The 14633-nt window shown below is 34.4% G+C and overlaps 1 protein-coding gene across 1 annotated transcript in view; it reads left to right on the top strand.

The window, feature by feature from the left end:
• The window catches only part of LOC109329610, a 51470-nt gene continuing 37213 nt past the window's right edge, over nt 377-14633 (top strand). The window contains exons 1-16 of the mRNA XM_019563305.1: nt 377-719; nt 832-913; nt 1807-1910; nt 2284-2379; nt 2652-2699; nt 4391-4441; nt 7830-7933; nt 8712-8829; nt 9672-9773; nt 9925-10125; nt 11187-11341; nt 11488-11646; nt 12334-12426; nt 12585-12936; nt 13144-13257; nt 14223-14318. Of these exons, the coding sequence (XP_019418850.1) occupies nt 705-719; nt 832-913; nt 1807-1910; nt 2284-2379; nt 2652-2699; nt 4391-4441; nt 7830-7933; nt 8712-8829; nt 9672-9773; nt 9925-10125; nt 11187-11341; nt 11488-11646; nt 12334-12426; nt 12585-12936; nt 13144-13257; nt 14223-14318 (1890 nt within the window). The 5' untranslated portion in view covers nt 377-704. The remainder of the gene's footprint in view (nt 720-831; nt 914-1806; nt 1911-2283; nt 2380-2651; nt 2700-4390; nt 4442-7829; nt 7934-8711; nt 8830-9671; nt 9774-9924; nt 10126-11186; nt 11342-11487; nt 11647-12333; nt 12427-12584; nt 12937-13143; nt 13258-14222; nt 14319-14633) is intronic.

Genomic DNA, 14633 nt, shown 5'->3' on the forward strand with positions numbered 1-14633 from the left:
TTAACATCATTTTGATTAGATTTATTATGTAGGTGTGGCACTTTAGGTCTAATATGACTTTTCTACAAAGCATGAAAGGCTTTTGTTGTATCTATTTATCGACCCCGCCACAGATTAAAATAGTTTCATATAAATAATTTTGTTTAACCGGAATAAAACCATCTTAACTAGACTAGACAAAACCCTCCCCCTATAGACTCTAATTCAAAGATGTGATAAAAGTAAAGTAACTCTCCTACCCGGTTAATATATCCTAAACCAGTTGAAATTTGAGTAACTAAATTGAATGATGAATTGATGATAGCAATTGGAGGAGGAAATTAATGATTAAGGCAAAAATAATAGTGAATAAGGGGACCGCTGAACTAAGGTGGTGTCAGTACCAGGTTCTTGCAAAAAGCATTATTTGTCCCCACCCATAGCGAGTGACTGCCACCTATTTAGCTTACTTGCATTTCATTTCTTCATTTTTCATTTTTCATTTCCAATTCCGTTTCATTCGCTATCAGTTTCTCTTTCACGCAACTTCTCTCAACCGTTTCGATCCATTTCTCCTTTCTGCAAACCCTAACTCCTCACCGATTTTCTCACTCATCTCTCCGTTCTCTCTCACAATCGCAAATCTCGCAATGATTCCCTTCCAATTTTCCGATTGATCGCTTCTTCCGATCATTTCAGACACGTAGTTACTGCGATTCTTCACCATGTTCGAAGCTCACGTAAGAATCGGTTCCTAAATCTTCCGCATTTTTCTTCTTATTTTGTTCGAATGATCTTTAATTAATGAATGCTGTGCTAGTAAGTAATGCTACTTTGTTTGTTAACTGATAGGTACTGCATTTGCTTCGAAGATATTTGGGCGAATATGTGCATGGTCTCTCTGCAGAGGCCTTGCGAATTAGTGTCTGGAAGGGTTTGTATCGTGTTCTATCTTGCTATGCCTTTTTCTCACTCTTTTAGTCTTACTCTTTTCACTGCCTGCACTGAATAATTGAAGCTCAAATTCAATAAGTTCACTGAGTTCCTGAGGTCATCCTATTGTCTTAGACTCTTAGCCATGTCTTGGAATTTGAGAGTGATACACTGAAGCACAAATACTGTTGGGAATGGCAATAACAACTACTGAATTTATTATTGTTTAACTTGCTTATTTAATTTCTTAAATCTTAATGTAGAGATGAAGCACATGTGAGGTGTATTCTAGTGTTTGGACGAACTTTCATATATTTGTCTATGTTTACATACCTAAACACTTCATATTTATCAAGGTTTTAATTTTGGGTCTGTTATGTTATGGTTTCAGCAGTCTCTGGAACTGTGTTGTACCTCAATTGTGGCCGCATTTTCTCGCAATAGCCTATAGTTGTGATAAATGCAACATAACCACAATTTAGAACCATGATATTTATGTTCCTTTGTTTCAATGTTGCACCAATCAATATTTTTTTATTGGATTTGATTAATTTTTCACACCATATTTTATTATACGGAAGGAAGCCTAATAGTTATAGGTAGAGGAAGACTAAGAAAAACTATAAGCGGAACCATTAAGAAGGTTTTAGATGTTAATGGTGTCTCTATAGATATGTTTAATGACATGACTTCATATGATCCATGTAGCCGACCCTACGTAGTGGGAAAAGGACTCACTGTTGTTATCTTTTCATAGTACATACTTGAGTTGAAACTTTATGCCATGCACTTATTGCTTGTAAAATTTCACATTAATCTAAAATGGTTAAAACTTCATATCATCCATATAATGCTTGTTCACTGTTATTCAAACCAAAGGCTTTATATCTGTAGGCGATGTTGTTCTCAAAGATTTGAAATTGAAGGCAGAGGCACTCAATGCACTAAAACTCCCTGTTACTGTCAAAGCTGGCTTTGTCGGTACAATAACATTGAAGGTAACATTCAAGATTACTGATTGTCCACCGCCTTTTGGGTCATTATATTGGGTCTGTTATTCATACACTATACATGTGCCTTTGTGTTTTTTTTTATACCTAAAGTTAATATAATAGATGCATATGTAAATACTTACATGTTTAGGTTGTAAAATTTAGTAAACTTACTGTATACACACATGTATGTAAGGTTTCATAATTTCAATGTAGTTTAATACATTGTTTTTTGTCAACTCATTTTGTCTTTCACTGTTCATGTTTTATTGCTTTTACTTTTTTTGCTTTTCTCCCCCTCTAGAATTCTATCATGTGCCTTCAAGTGGGATGTTTATTTGGTTTTATTTAGTTTTATTTATATCTTATGTAAATATAGGTTCCTTGGAAAAGTTTGGGGAAAGAGCCTGTGATTGTTCTAATCGATCGTGTGTTTGTTCTTGCTCATCCTGCTCCTGATAGTCGAACTATAAAGGTACAAGAATGTTCCATATTTACTTAAGAAAATAAAGTATTTCCTCATATGAGGAGATAAATTATCTCCTCGAACCACTAAAATATGACACATGTCCTATTTGACTATTTTCTGCAAAAATATTTATAAAAACTAAAAAAATAGGACATGTCACAATTTTAGTGGCTTGAGGAGATAACTTATCTCCTCATATGAGAAAATACTTTATTCTCTTAGTTTAAGAGAATCAATTCACATGTGTCCTTTGCGAAATTGAGCTTGTTTTATTGCAGGAGGAGGACAGGGAAAAACTTTTCCAAGCCAAGCTCCAGCAGATTGAGGTTAGTTTCTATGCAAATTTCTGTAAATATATCTTTTAAGGTGTACATATGTTTTTTGTTGCTTAGTAACTGTTTACTTTTTTCAATCCAATAGAAGTCTGCATGATTTTCCTCGAAAATATGTTGGGATAAACTTTTCTTTGTATTGTTGTTCAGAATTATCGGTTTACATAGAGAAAAAGGATCCTCAGAACAATGAGATTTTAGATTGACATGCCTCTCTGTGGTGTTCTTCGCATGGTATCTTTAGAGGGGTTTTAGTTGCATGGTTTTGGTTCTTAACTTATTGGGTATCTTAGTATTTTCAGCTTAGTTTTTGAGGATTTCTTATCCTCCTATTGTAGTTAGTTGTTAACGTCTTGTTCTTGGAGACTAAGTTATCAAGGCTCAATCACTTCCCTCTTTGGTTTACAACATACTTACCAATCACAAAGTAGTCCTTAGTCCAATCTCCCATCCCAGACAGGTAGTCCTTCATGATTCTCTCAATTCTCCTCACAACCTCCTCCAGAATGTGAAAGGTAGAGAAAGTATAGAGGGGTGTCTGAAAGACTAGACTGTATAAGAATGATCTAACCTCCCATGAGAAAACGGAACCTTTACAACTATCCAAATGCTTGGATATCTTGGACACCACTAGATCCCATAAGGCCAAGGCCCAATGATTACTTCCTGTATGATTGACCCAAGATACTTAAATCTAATAATTTGTGATATGATATTATCTCTAATCTTTACCTCTGCACTTGGGTTTGTTTGCCTCTTGCTAAACTTATACTTCATATTCTTCGACTTATATGAAAGCCATGTGGTTCCAAAGTTTTTGTCCACATTTCTTGCCTCCCATTTAATTGCTCTCTCAATTCTCCAAATAGGATAATATCATTTGTAAAAAACATGCATTTTGGCACCAGTTCTTGGATATGCTCATTAAATACATTCAAGATGAATATAAATAGGTAGGGGCTCAATGTTGATCCTTGGTGTAGTCTTATAGTTATAGTGAAATCTTCTGAGACCCCCATCTTGTTTTCTCACACCAGTTTTGACCTCATCATACATATATTTGATTGTTCAAATGTAGGCATTCCGAACTTCTTTCTTCTCTAGGTTTTTCTACAAAATCTCTCTAGGCACATTCACAAAATCTCTCTAGGCACATTATCACTCGCCTTATACAAATGAATGAAAACCACATGTAAGTCCCTTTGGTGCCTTCAATATCTTTCCATCAATTATCATAACAAATATATAGCTTCCATGGTCGACCTTCACGACATACAACCAAATTGGTTTTCAGTAATTCACGTCTCTTGTCTCAATCTCCACTTAATTATTCTCTCTCATAACTTTATAGTATTGTTGTTCATGAGTTTAATCCTCCTATAGTTTGTACAATCTAGCTTACATTATTTTTATTTTTCTTGGGTTTAGATGCCTTTCCCCCATTTTGGGTCTTCATTTCTTTTTAATTTGTGTTAGAGGATGTCTTAGTGTCTCTTTGTTTAATAATGTTAAGGTGTTTTATTATAAAAAAGGATACAAGTTGGACTTAGCTATTGGCGGCTTTATTGTTCTAAAACAATTTGTTCTAGAAGCATTTGCCTGTTCAACTTCTTTTAGTTTTGATTCTCAATTTATTCTTTAATAATATTCTTTTTGACTAAAGTCCATTTTTTATGTCCATGCAGGAAGCAGAGTCAGCTACACTTGATGCTATATCTAAATCAAAGCTTGGAAGTGTATGAATTCTATATAGCCTTCCTATTAGTCTTGAAATTGATTTGGTTCTATGCTTTTATGGCCCATTTTGTAGTTAACTTTTAAAAATTTGCTAAAGCAGTGAATGCATGATATGCTTGAAGTCTATCAGTGTAGTGTATGGTGACCTGCTAGTGTAGGTCGGCTAGGTTGTTAGGCAGCTGTAACTATAGTGATAGTTATAGCCTCCCTGTGTGTTAAGTCACTATCTATAAATGGTGTCTCTGCATTCTGAATTGATGAATAAAAAGCATATATCAGATTCTGTCTTTCCTTTACTCTGAATTATAGGTTTTGTAATAAAGTCAGATCTGTTCAATTTTTTTACATGGTGGCCACTGCATTGAAACTATTTCAATATATCTGGGTGATTTTGACTGGCAGCAAGTTATTTTGATTTTATGCCTTCCTTTCACGTGAAGTTATATTTGAAGTTTGATTTTCAATCAAATAGCAGATTAAAGACTATTAGTTCAATATAGGAGGATGTGCTGCACATGTAGTTAATGTTTGAAGGATAATTAAATATATCTACTGCAAAATCTGATCTATTTTTTGTTTCTCATGCTTAATTAATAATTTATTATTAATGCATCTTGTGATATGATAATGATAATACTAGGTTGTTGTTCAAAAGTAACATTTTGTATCTCCCAAGTACATTGTCAATTGAGCAAGGGCCACTACATCACCTTTTGGATGTAGTGAAAAAAGTAAGGGGTTTTGTATTTGTGTGAACAGGTGCGTGTAAAGAAACTAGTTAATTAGTCTAGGATATAAATCAAAGTATGATATATAGGTACTCTTACAGGTAAATCATTGGAAATAGTAGACACAATAATTAGGAGGAGAATTAATTTAATGTGCACCTACAGAAACTAAGTGAATTGGTGAGAAGACAAATGAATTAAATTTTAAGTTGTGGTACACTAGTAAGACAACATTGAGAAATGGAGTGAAAATAGTTGTGGATAAGTAATGGAAGAATGTTGCGGTGGTCAATGGATGTAAAATATAGTAGATAAGATCATACCCTTAGAGTTTGTAGCAAAGAAAGACACCTTTAATATAATTAGTGCTTATGCATCTCTGGTAGGGCTAGAGGAACATCACAAGATTAAGTTCTGGGTGGATTTGGAAGGTGTATTGATGTAGTCCAGGAAATAGCTTTAGGAGAAAATATTTTCCTAGAAGGGGACCTCAATGGACATGTAGGAAGGGCACTAGAGAATATGGCGATTTTCACAGTGTTTATGGCATAGTGAAATAAAATATAGAAGGTGAGGTTATTCTAGATTTCTCCTTTACATTTGATTTTACAATACTCAACACTTGTTTTATGAAACTGGAGGAACATCTTATCACATATAATAGTATGGTGACATGCTATCGAATCAATTTCTTACTTATAAGGAAAACATGTAGAAAGTTTTGCTTAGACTTCAAAGTCATACTTGAAGAGAGTTTGATGACCTAACATAGTTTTAGTTATGAATGTAAGAGTTAAGAGTAGAATGGAGAGAAGAGACCAAGATTGAGTCCCAAGAATCAAGTTGTGGAAATTGAAGAGTAAGTAACGAAGGAGCTTCGAACAAAGAGTTTTGTAGGAAGGATTTTAGGAGACACAATGAAGTGCTAATGATACATAGGATATGATGGCCATAAGAATTAAGAAGATAGCGAATGAGACATTAGATGAATCTAGAGGTTTGAACCAATAAATAAATAATCATGACATTAAGACAAAAATGTACAAGACAATGTTAAGGGGAAAAAGGAATGTTATGAAGTATGGTCCTTGTGTAGAACTACTAAAAGTTCGAACAAGGCAACTAAGGAAGGCATTATGAAAGCATTGACGAAGCGTTAGATAAAGCATATGGCCATATGATGAGTTATACAAATTGTTAAGTAGCAAGGGAGGGGAAAGAAACATCTATAGGCTTACAAAGGGTAGGGAATCATGTTACATATGAAGATGGAAAGCTCTTGGTAAAGGACAAGGATATTAAGGAAAGATGGAAGAACTATTGTCACAAGCTTTTCAATGAAAAAATGATTCTTTATATGATGATATGCGAAACACTAAAGATGAAGATCAAATTTTTTCATTTTTCATAAAATTCGGGACTTGGATGTGAAAGAAGCTTTGAAAAGGATAGAGAGTGACATAGCGGTTGGACCAGATGATATACCTTTTGAAGTCTGAAAGGTTTTAGCAAAGGAGGGCTCTGCTTGACTTACAAAGTTGTTTAATTATGAGGCCTAAGAAGATTCCAAGCGAGTAGAGGAGAATCATTTTAATTCCTATTTATAAGAATAAGGAGAATATACAAATTTATGTAAATTATATAGGGATTAAGCTTATGAGGCATACTATGAATTTATGGGAGAGGACAACTGAGTGGAGGTTGAGATAAGAGACGCACATTATTGAAAATGAGTTGTTTTATGTCGTGGATGTCGACCATGGAGGCTATAAACTTGCTATGGTTATTGATGGAGAGATACTGAAAGGACCAAAAGAACTTGCACACAATTTTCATTGATTTGGAGAACATGTATGGTAAGGTGCCTAAAGAAGTATTATAGAAATATTTAGAGAAGAAGTTTATTTTGCCTATACACTCGTGCAAACAAGGATATGTATAGTAAGGTTAAAATTGGTATGAGAGCACAAGATATGAGATTTTCCTATTGCTCTAGGACTACATCAAGGGTCAACATTGAGTCCTTACCTGTGTACATTGGTCTTGGATGTGCTGACTATGAATATCCAAGAATTGCTTCCACAATGCATGCTTTTTGAGGAAGATATTATCTTAGTTGAAGATTCAAAAGATGAATTAAATGCAATGCTAGAAATGCAGATGCAAATGTTAGAAGCACAACTTCTGTATAAGTTGATGTAAGACAACATATATAGTATATAATTTAGCAAGCCGCAGACAAACCCTATTATAAAGGTAAAAGTTTGAGATCGTACTATACCACAATTAAAGTTCTTAAATTTGTACTTCTATGATGCAATTATGTCAACAATCAAGATTGTTTTAACGTGAGTTCTGATAAAAAGATTAGAGAGCATGTTGGTATTGGTCGACATTGACCATTGCAGAATTAATAATGAAAGATTGAGTCATCTTGTCTAGTGTTTGTGTCGTGAGATGGGACAAAGTTTGGACATAAGATCAAAATGTTTAATCACACATCAACTTATACTTGTGCTGAAGAAAATGGTGTTATATATTGAAAAATTAAGGCAGTAGTGATATCCATCACTTCTTTCCTTTTGATTTGGGGCATTGCTACATGTGTGTCTGTGTTATAATATTAATAATAATATGACTAACAGCTGATTTTTTACAGCCGTCTTCTGGAAATTCATGGCTGAGCTCTCTAATTTCTACAATTATTGGAAATCTCAAGATATCTATCAGTAATGTTCATATCAGATATGAAGATGCAGTCAGGTTTGTTAATAAGCACCATTTAATTCATTTTTTCAGGGTATAACTACACATGCATTCCTCATTGCCAGTTCCTCGTTAAGTTCTCTTTATAGAGAAAGATTCCTTTTGGATAAACTCATGAAAATCCAAAGCTATCCAATGTCTAATCCTTTGTTTGGACTGCTATTCTTAACATGATTAACACTAATAATATGTAACAAAAGCCTAGGCCTGACTACTTTCTCCTCTAATAGCTGTGTGTTATGCTGAAAATTATTTGGTATAATCTTTTTGGTGTATTTGGAGACCTGGGTCTTTCCTAAGCATTTGCATCAGTTTCTTACTAATTCTTGAAGTTTTAGCTTTCGTAAAAATGCTAAAATTCTTTGGCAGTGCACTTTCTTTGCTATGCTTTGGTGCCTATGGTAGGAAAGGAATGTTATTATATCCAACGGATCTTCCTCATTTGTAGAAAACATTTGGGATAGGGACACTTTGTTACCTTCTTTTGGTATTCAGCCCATGGTTTCTTTAAAGGTGTTTCTTTTTGTATTCTTAGGAAGAAATGCATAGATCTTTGGGTACTTTGTGCTTTGTTTATAAGTGCTTGTATTTTGTAATTCTCTCTGCAGTTTTCTGGTAAAGGATATCTTATCCCTTCCCATCTTAATCTACTTCTTTTTCTAAAAAAACGCATGCATATTTGCATTAAATTATATTCTGTTTTTAGATTAATGGGATTTTCCTTTAGCTTGGTTTCCGTCTGCTTATGCCTTATGAAAACAAGTTTTGTTTGCAGTAATCCGGGCCATCCGTTTTCTTCAGGTGTGACTTTGGCTAAGCTTGCTGCTGTTACAATGGATGAGCAAGGGAATGAAACTTTTGATACTAGTGGTGCTTTGGATAGATTGAGAAAGGTGAGCAGTTACTCGCTAAGGCATTTTTATGAACTGAAATGAAGGTTTATCATGACTCAACCAAATTGAGACCCACCAAGATTGTTTTTGATATCACAAAGCTTTATCTTTTACTCTGTCTTGTAGCAGTTCACACATTCGTGTTTTTGGTCAGTTGCATAGAATTATTTTATAATATTTTAGAATCTAGTCGACCGAGTATGCTCAATAATGATACCAAGGCTGGTGGTTTTCATATTTCCAGAATAAATGGACCATCTTTTGCTCTATTATCTAATAGCTTGGAGTGTAGTGGGTAGTGGAGTGCATTAAGATTTGGATGATTCTGTATGGTTACATGATGCATAAATGGCTTGGGTTAGAGTCTGGTTGCTTCAATCTTCAGGGTCTATTTATGGCTGATTCATAGTGGTTTTTTCATAATGTGATTTCAATAGGCAACTTTTCTGTCGCTTTTTTACCCTTGTGGGCTAATGCCTATGCACTATGAGGGAATAATAGTTAGTTATGTTTTTTGTAGTCAGCTTGTAAGCCAGCTGTGTATGTTAAGCTTGAGCTCTAAATAGAGCTCCCTACTCATCATATCAATACTCTCTTCTTCTCTCCATGCACCCACTAAGGCAGAGTAGTCTTAGAGATATTAATAACACCCTTTTTGGTAGTTTAAGCATTTGGGACTACTTGGTTCTTAGCATATTAACCGATCGTCTTTCATATAGTTTGGTCCTTCCTTACCCCAGTTTAAATTTAACTATGTTTAGCACAGTTTAAAATAGTTTGTGCATTGTTTACAGTTAGTGAAACATTTTTTTGGTCTGACAAATATCTTACTCTCATTACAGTCAGTGCATCTTGAGAGGCTAGCTCTTTATCATGATTCTGATAGGCATCCTTGGGAGATTCATAAGAGATGGGAGGATATTACTCCAAGAGAATGGATTGAGGTATATTCTGATTTGATAATTCTGTCATCGTAATCTTGTTATACAGACACACATATGTATGTAAGTGACTAACTGTCGACTTAACTTTTATTGGTATGTGACTTTTGTTATTTATTTAATTAATCTGTTTTTCATTTTTGTTCTGTACTAGATATTTGGAGATGGCATAAATGAATCCACTGATGATCATAAATTGGTGTCTAAGTGGGCTATGAACCGTACTTATTTGGTTTATCCTATCAACGCAGTCCTACAGTATCATCGTCTTGGCAACCAAGAAAGAATAAATCCAGAAATTCCATTTGAGAAAGTTTCCCTTGTCCTTACAGATGTCTCTCTTACTTTAACTGAGGTATTTGTTTTTAATTATTTTGATTTATTTATTGAATCACTCCCTGATTTTGGTGCTAAAGAAGAATCTGATTAAGAAGAAAAGTATAGAAGCATGGATTCTTTAGAATATCTGTCTCGTGCATAGTGGACACTTTCCAGTATTGCATACCCCATACATATACTGCTCATACACTATGGATATTATTAACTTACTATTATTTTTTTACTGTTGAGTTTTGTACCAAATTCCAATACACAGGTGAGATATCAAAAGAATATAAAAATGTTAGTCTTCTTTTGGGGCTGTGATGACTAATGCTGGATAATAAAATTTATTTTTTCCACTTCCCACGGAGTCATTATGGTGGTTGTATATGTTTTTTGATCTTTTATAATTTGATATATATATGCTATGCCGTATTCTGCTGTAACGATGTCATAATCTTTTATCAAATGCTATATCTTCAATGTCGTACCTGAATCTGTGCATCCCAAGCAATGTAGTGCGTTTCCCATCAAACCTTGTGGGTATGGGTTGCTGGGTAGAAGTAAATGTGATGATATTTCATGACAGTTTCGACTTTTATGGAATAACAGGTTTTTATCCTTTGTTAGTTTGTGTGAAATATTATATTTAAAGGGGTTTGTTGTTATATGAGCAGATGAATTGAAGAAAAATAATTTTCCTTTCTTTCTCTGCCTTTTGGTATTTAAATAGGTTTTCATATTTTCTATGATCACTGTTTCTTTCATTTTTTTTGCTTAAAGCTATTGTTTCTTCCTTCCAGTTTTTCTTTTGCATTTTGATATAAGAACACAATTTTATTAGTGTGTAAAAGAATATGAAGAGATAAGGAGGAGGGGATTTCTCTAATTTATGTTTGTTAGATTCCTCTTATATGTATTAGTAACTATTAATTAAGAGTGGTACTATAGCACAATTAGTACATACTAATAATACATACTATAGCCCAGTTCAATATCATTCAGTACATACTAACAATTTTACCTTATAAGACTTGCCCTTTATCTGCCTCTCTTTGAAAATGCTATTTTTAATTTTTCTTCCCTGGTCTACAGGCTCAGTATCATGATTGGATTAAACTTTTGGAAGTTGTTTCAAGGTACAAGATATATATGGAAGTTTCTCATTTACGTCCAACAGTTCCTATTTCAAAGGCTCCTCATTTATGGTGGCAGTATGCTGCACATGCTATGCAGCAGCAGAAGATGTGGTAACGTAAATTGTTACTTTGTTGAAACAAATGCGTACCCTTTAATTTAGATCACAGTGTAGAAGGTGCTGAATAACGTGGATCCTGTGCTGTTATTGTTCATTCTTGCAGTTTAGGCTGACTTTGTGCTTTCTGTATTAAATCAGTTACCGCCTGTCGTGGGACCAAATTCGTCATCTTTGCCAGCGTCGGCGGCGATACATTCAGTTGTATGTGGCTTCTCTTCAACATTCCGCACATGTTAACCTCACTGAAATCAGAGAAATAGAAAAGGATCTTGATTCAAAAGTGATTCTTCTTTGGAGGTCTGTCCCATGCTTATTGTATATCATCGTCTGTGTAATTCTTTCTTTATGAGTATCTTTTTATATAAAAAATAAATATTCAGTTAAACACTTTTTCGTAACTCTTGTTAAAGATTAATAAGAGAGTAGTAGCTATGTTTTATAAAATAAATATTTGTATGAAGGAAATAACTACTTGAAACTGCTATTATGTAGAAAAATATATGCTTCATTGCAAATACTTTTTTTTATCAGAGTTCCGCTTTTGTTCTGGCTTCTTTTTTGGTAGAGTGGGTTGTAATTAAAGAAGATTATCAGGAGGAGGGAGGTCTTTTAGAGCTTGAGTGAAAAAACAGACGCAAAAGAAGTTAAAAGGACCAAGTTATAATAGAGCAAGATTCTTTGTGTCAAAAGTGCTCTTAGTTCCCCTTGCAAGCCCTTCGAAGAAAGCCAACTTAAAATAAACCTTTATCTTAACCAAGGTCATAAAGACAGCCTATATCCAGCAAAACGATGAAATTGTAAACCTTGCTAATGTGTTTAACTTATGGTTATCTCTTTGAATTTGCCATTGCCTGATCTTCCAACAAGTTTGAATACTAATTCATATTAGTTGAAATTTTTCTGTATATTTTCTGTAGTTTTTTTTCTTTTGCTTGATCTACTCGGGTGGAGGATGTCTTATTGTATTTGTGTGGTACCATTTAGGCTACTAGCTCATGCCAAGATTGAATCTGTGAAATCAAAGGTAGCAGCTGAAGAAAGGAGGATCAAGAAAAAAAGCTGGTTTTCATTTAGTTGGTATGTGACAACTTCTTTCTACATATTCTTTTCATGTATGATTGTTCTTGTGGCAGATTAAATTTCAGGAATATTTCCTGGTCTTGCTGAAGTATGTTTCTCCTTAGATTTTGTCTATATGCATTATTAAGATTCACGATAGTTGCATTTTTATGTAGGGGTGCTGACGCAGAAGAGGCTTCTTTGGATGACGCTTCTGAGGGGCCACAGCTTACAGAAGAAAGATTGACTAAAGAGGAATGGCAAGCGATCAATAAGTTATTAAGTTACCAGCCTGACGAGGAGTTGATTGTACGCTCTGCGAATGATATGCAGAGTATGGTTCAGTTTCTGGTAACTGTATCTATTGGTCAGGCTGCTGCCAGGATTATCAATGTGAATCAGATGGAAATTGTCTGTAGTCGATTTGAGCAACTTCAAGTGTCAACTAAGTTTAAGCATCGCAGTGTTTACTGTGATGTGTTACTAAAATTTTATGGTTTATCTGCTCCTGAAGGTTCACTTACCCAGGTTTGAATTAATTGAGTTCTCTTTTGTATCTTGTCTTGTTTAATTTACAAATGGAGTTATTTGTTTTCAACTTCTCTAATGTCCCATCCGTTTTCATCAGTTCTTAAAATTCCCATATTGTTTGTCATATGCTAATCAAATTGATGTCTTACAATTTTTAAATTCTATAGTTTTCTAGTTCATACTTTTGGGGAACTTGATGTGCAGAGTGTCTATAGTGAGAAGAAGGTGAATGCTTTAGTGGCTAGTTTTGTGCACTTGCCAGTTGGGGAGAATATTGACTGGAGATTGTCTGCTACAATCGCTCCCTGCCATGTTACGGTGATTTCTCAATCTTTGGAAGAGTGAAAGAATAGTGTTAAATGAACTTTTTTTTTGGATTTACTATGGTGAATCTCCTTCTGTTACGAAAATCTACACAAATAAGTGCTGCAACTCAATCCATAATGCTGTCAGGCTTAATGGATTCATTAACTGATCTGTTAGTTCATGGGTGCTTTACGGTTAAGTGCCATTCCTATCCTTGTACAACCTTGTATGTTTTTACAAATCAGGAAAAAAATACATTTACAGGTAAGCTGAGCCTTTAATTCAAAGGGCAAGGCTCTAAAATGAACTTTCAATTAAGTTTGTACTAAATGACTGCATTCTTCCCCTTATCCGAACTTATAAGGGTGAGCAACATAGGAATGACATTTGACCACAACATCCGTGAGCTATATTCATTTATCAGAACTACAATTCACTCAAACTATGATACAGTGATATTTGAAATCTTGGTTAGAGGAAGTGGGCAGTTAAGTTTAAATTTCTTCTAATCTTCCCCACAAGTGTATTAACTACCTTCCATTTTCCTTGTACTTTTCTTTTGATCTTCTCTCCATTGTAAGGAGCTTCTTTTTTTATATCAAAATCCGTGGGTCCAAACACCCAATACAAAATAACTGATCAAAGACCCAAAACAAAATCAGAAAACAACTTTATACTATAAGAGTTGTATTGGAAATGATCTTTTTTTGAAGAGTGGCGTTGCATTCTTGCTAAACACACCTCACCCTGGAAAACAGCTCATTGACACTTGCAAATGGATTCACAAGCTTTCGTCCCTTTAAAGCCTGGAGACCGAGCAGACAAAAAAATAAAATTGGTTGCTTGCAAATGCTTTAAAAATTAAGTTCTTGAAAAGATAGAGGGCTGTTCAGCTTAAAGGCCAGAGGAAGAGAAGGCAAACTTTGTTTAAGGTTCTATTTTTGTCATCTTTAGCCTCACTCTTTCTTTGCTTGCAGGTTTTGATGGAAAGTATTGACCGTGTCTTAGAATTTGTGAAGCGAAGTAAGGCAGTCAGTCCTACTGTTGCATTGGAGACAGCTACTGCCTTGCAGGTAATTATATCCCTGTACTTGATTTTTGGGTAAAATGTATTGTATTAAAGTTTAAATGATTGATAAGGTTGCATTAACATCATTTTCTTTTGGAGTTTACTTTCTGATGTTTTCATTGTTTTGTTTTTGTTTACGAGTAGTATATGTAGTGCATGCTTAGTGTGTGTAAGGATATAATTATGTCTCTGGTACATACCTTGTACTATATGTACTACATATTTTTTATTTATTATACAACTATACATGACCTGCATCCACATTGGGTAAGATTTTCCACAATTTTACTTGGGACTAGCGGTTCAATATTTTCCCCCC

Source organism: Lupinus angustifolius, chromosome LG16 (assembly GCF_001865875.1).
Source record: "Lupinus angustifolius cultivar Tanjil chromosome LG16, LupAngTanjil_v1.0, whole genome shotgun sequence".
In the NCBI taxonomy this organism is placed as follows: Eukaryota; Viridiplantae; Streptophyta; class Magnoliopsida; order Fabales; family Fabaceae; genus Lupinus; species Lupinus angustifolius.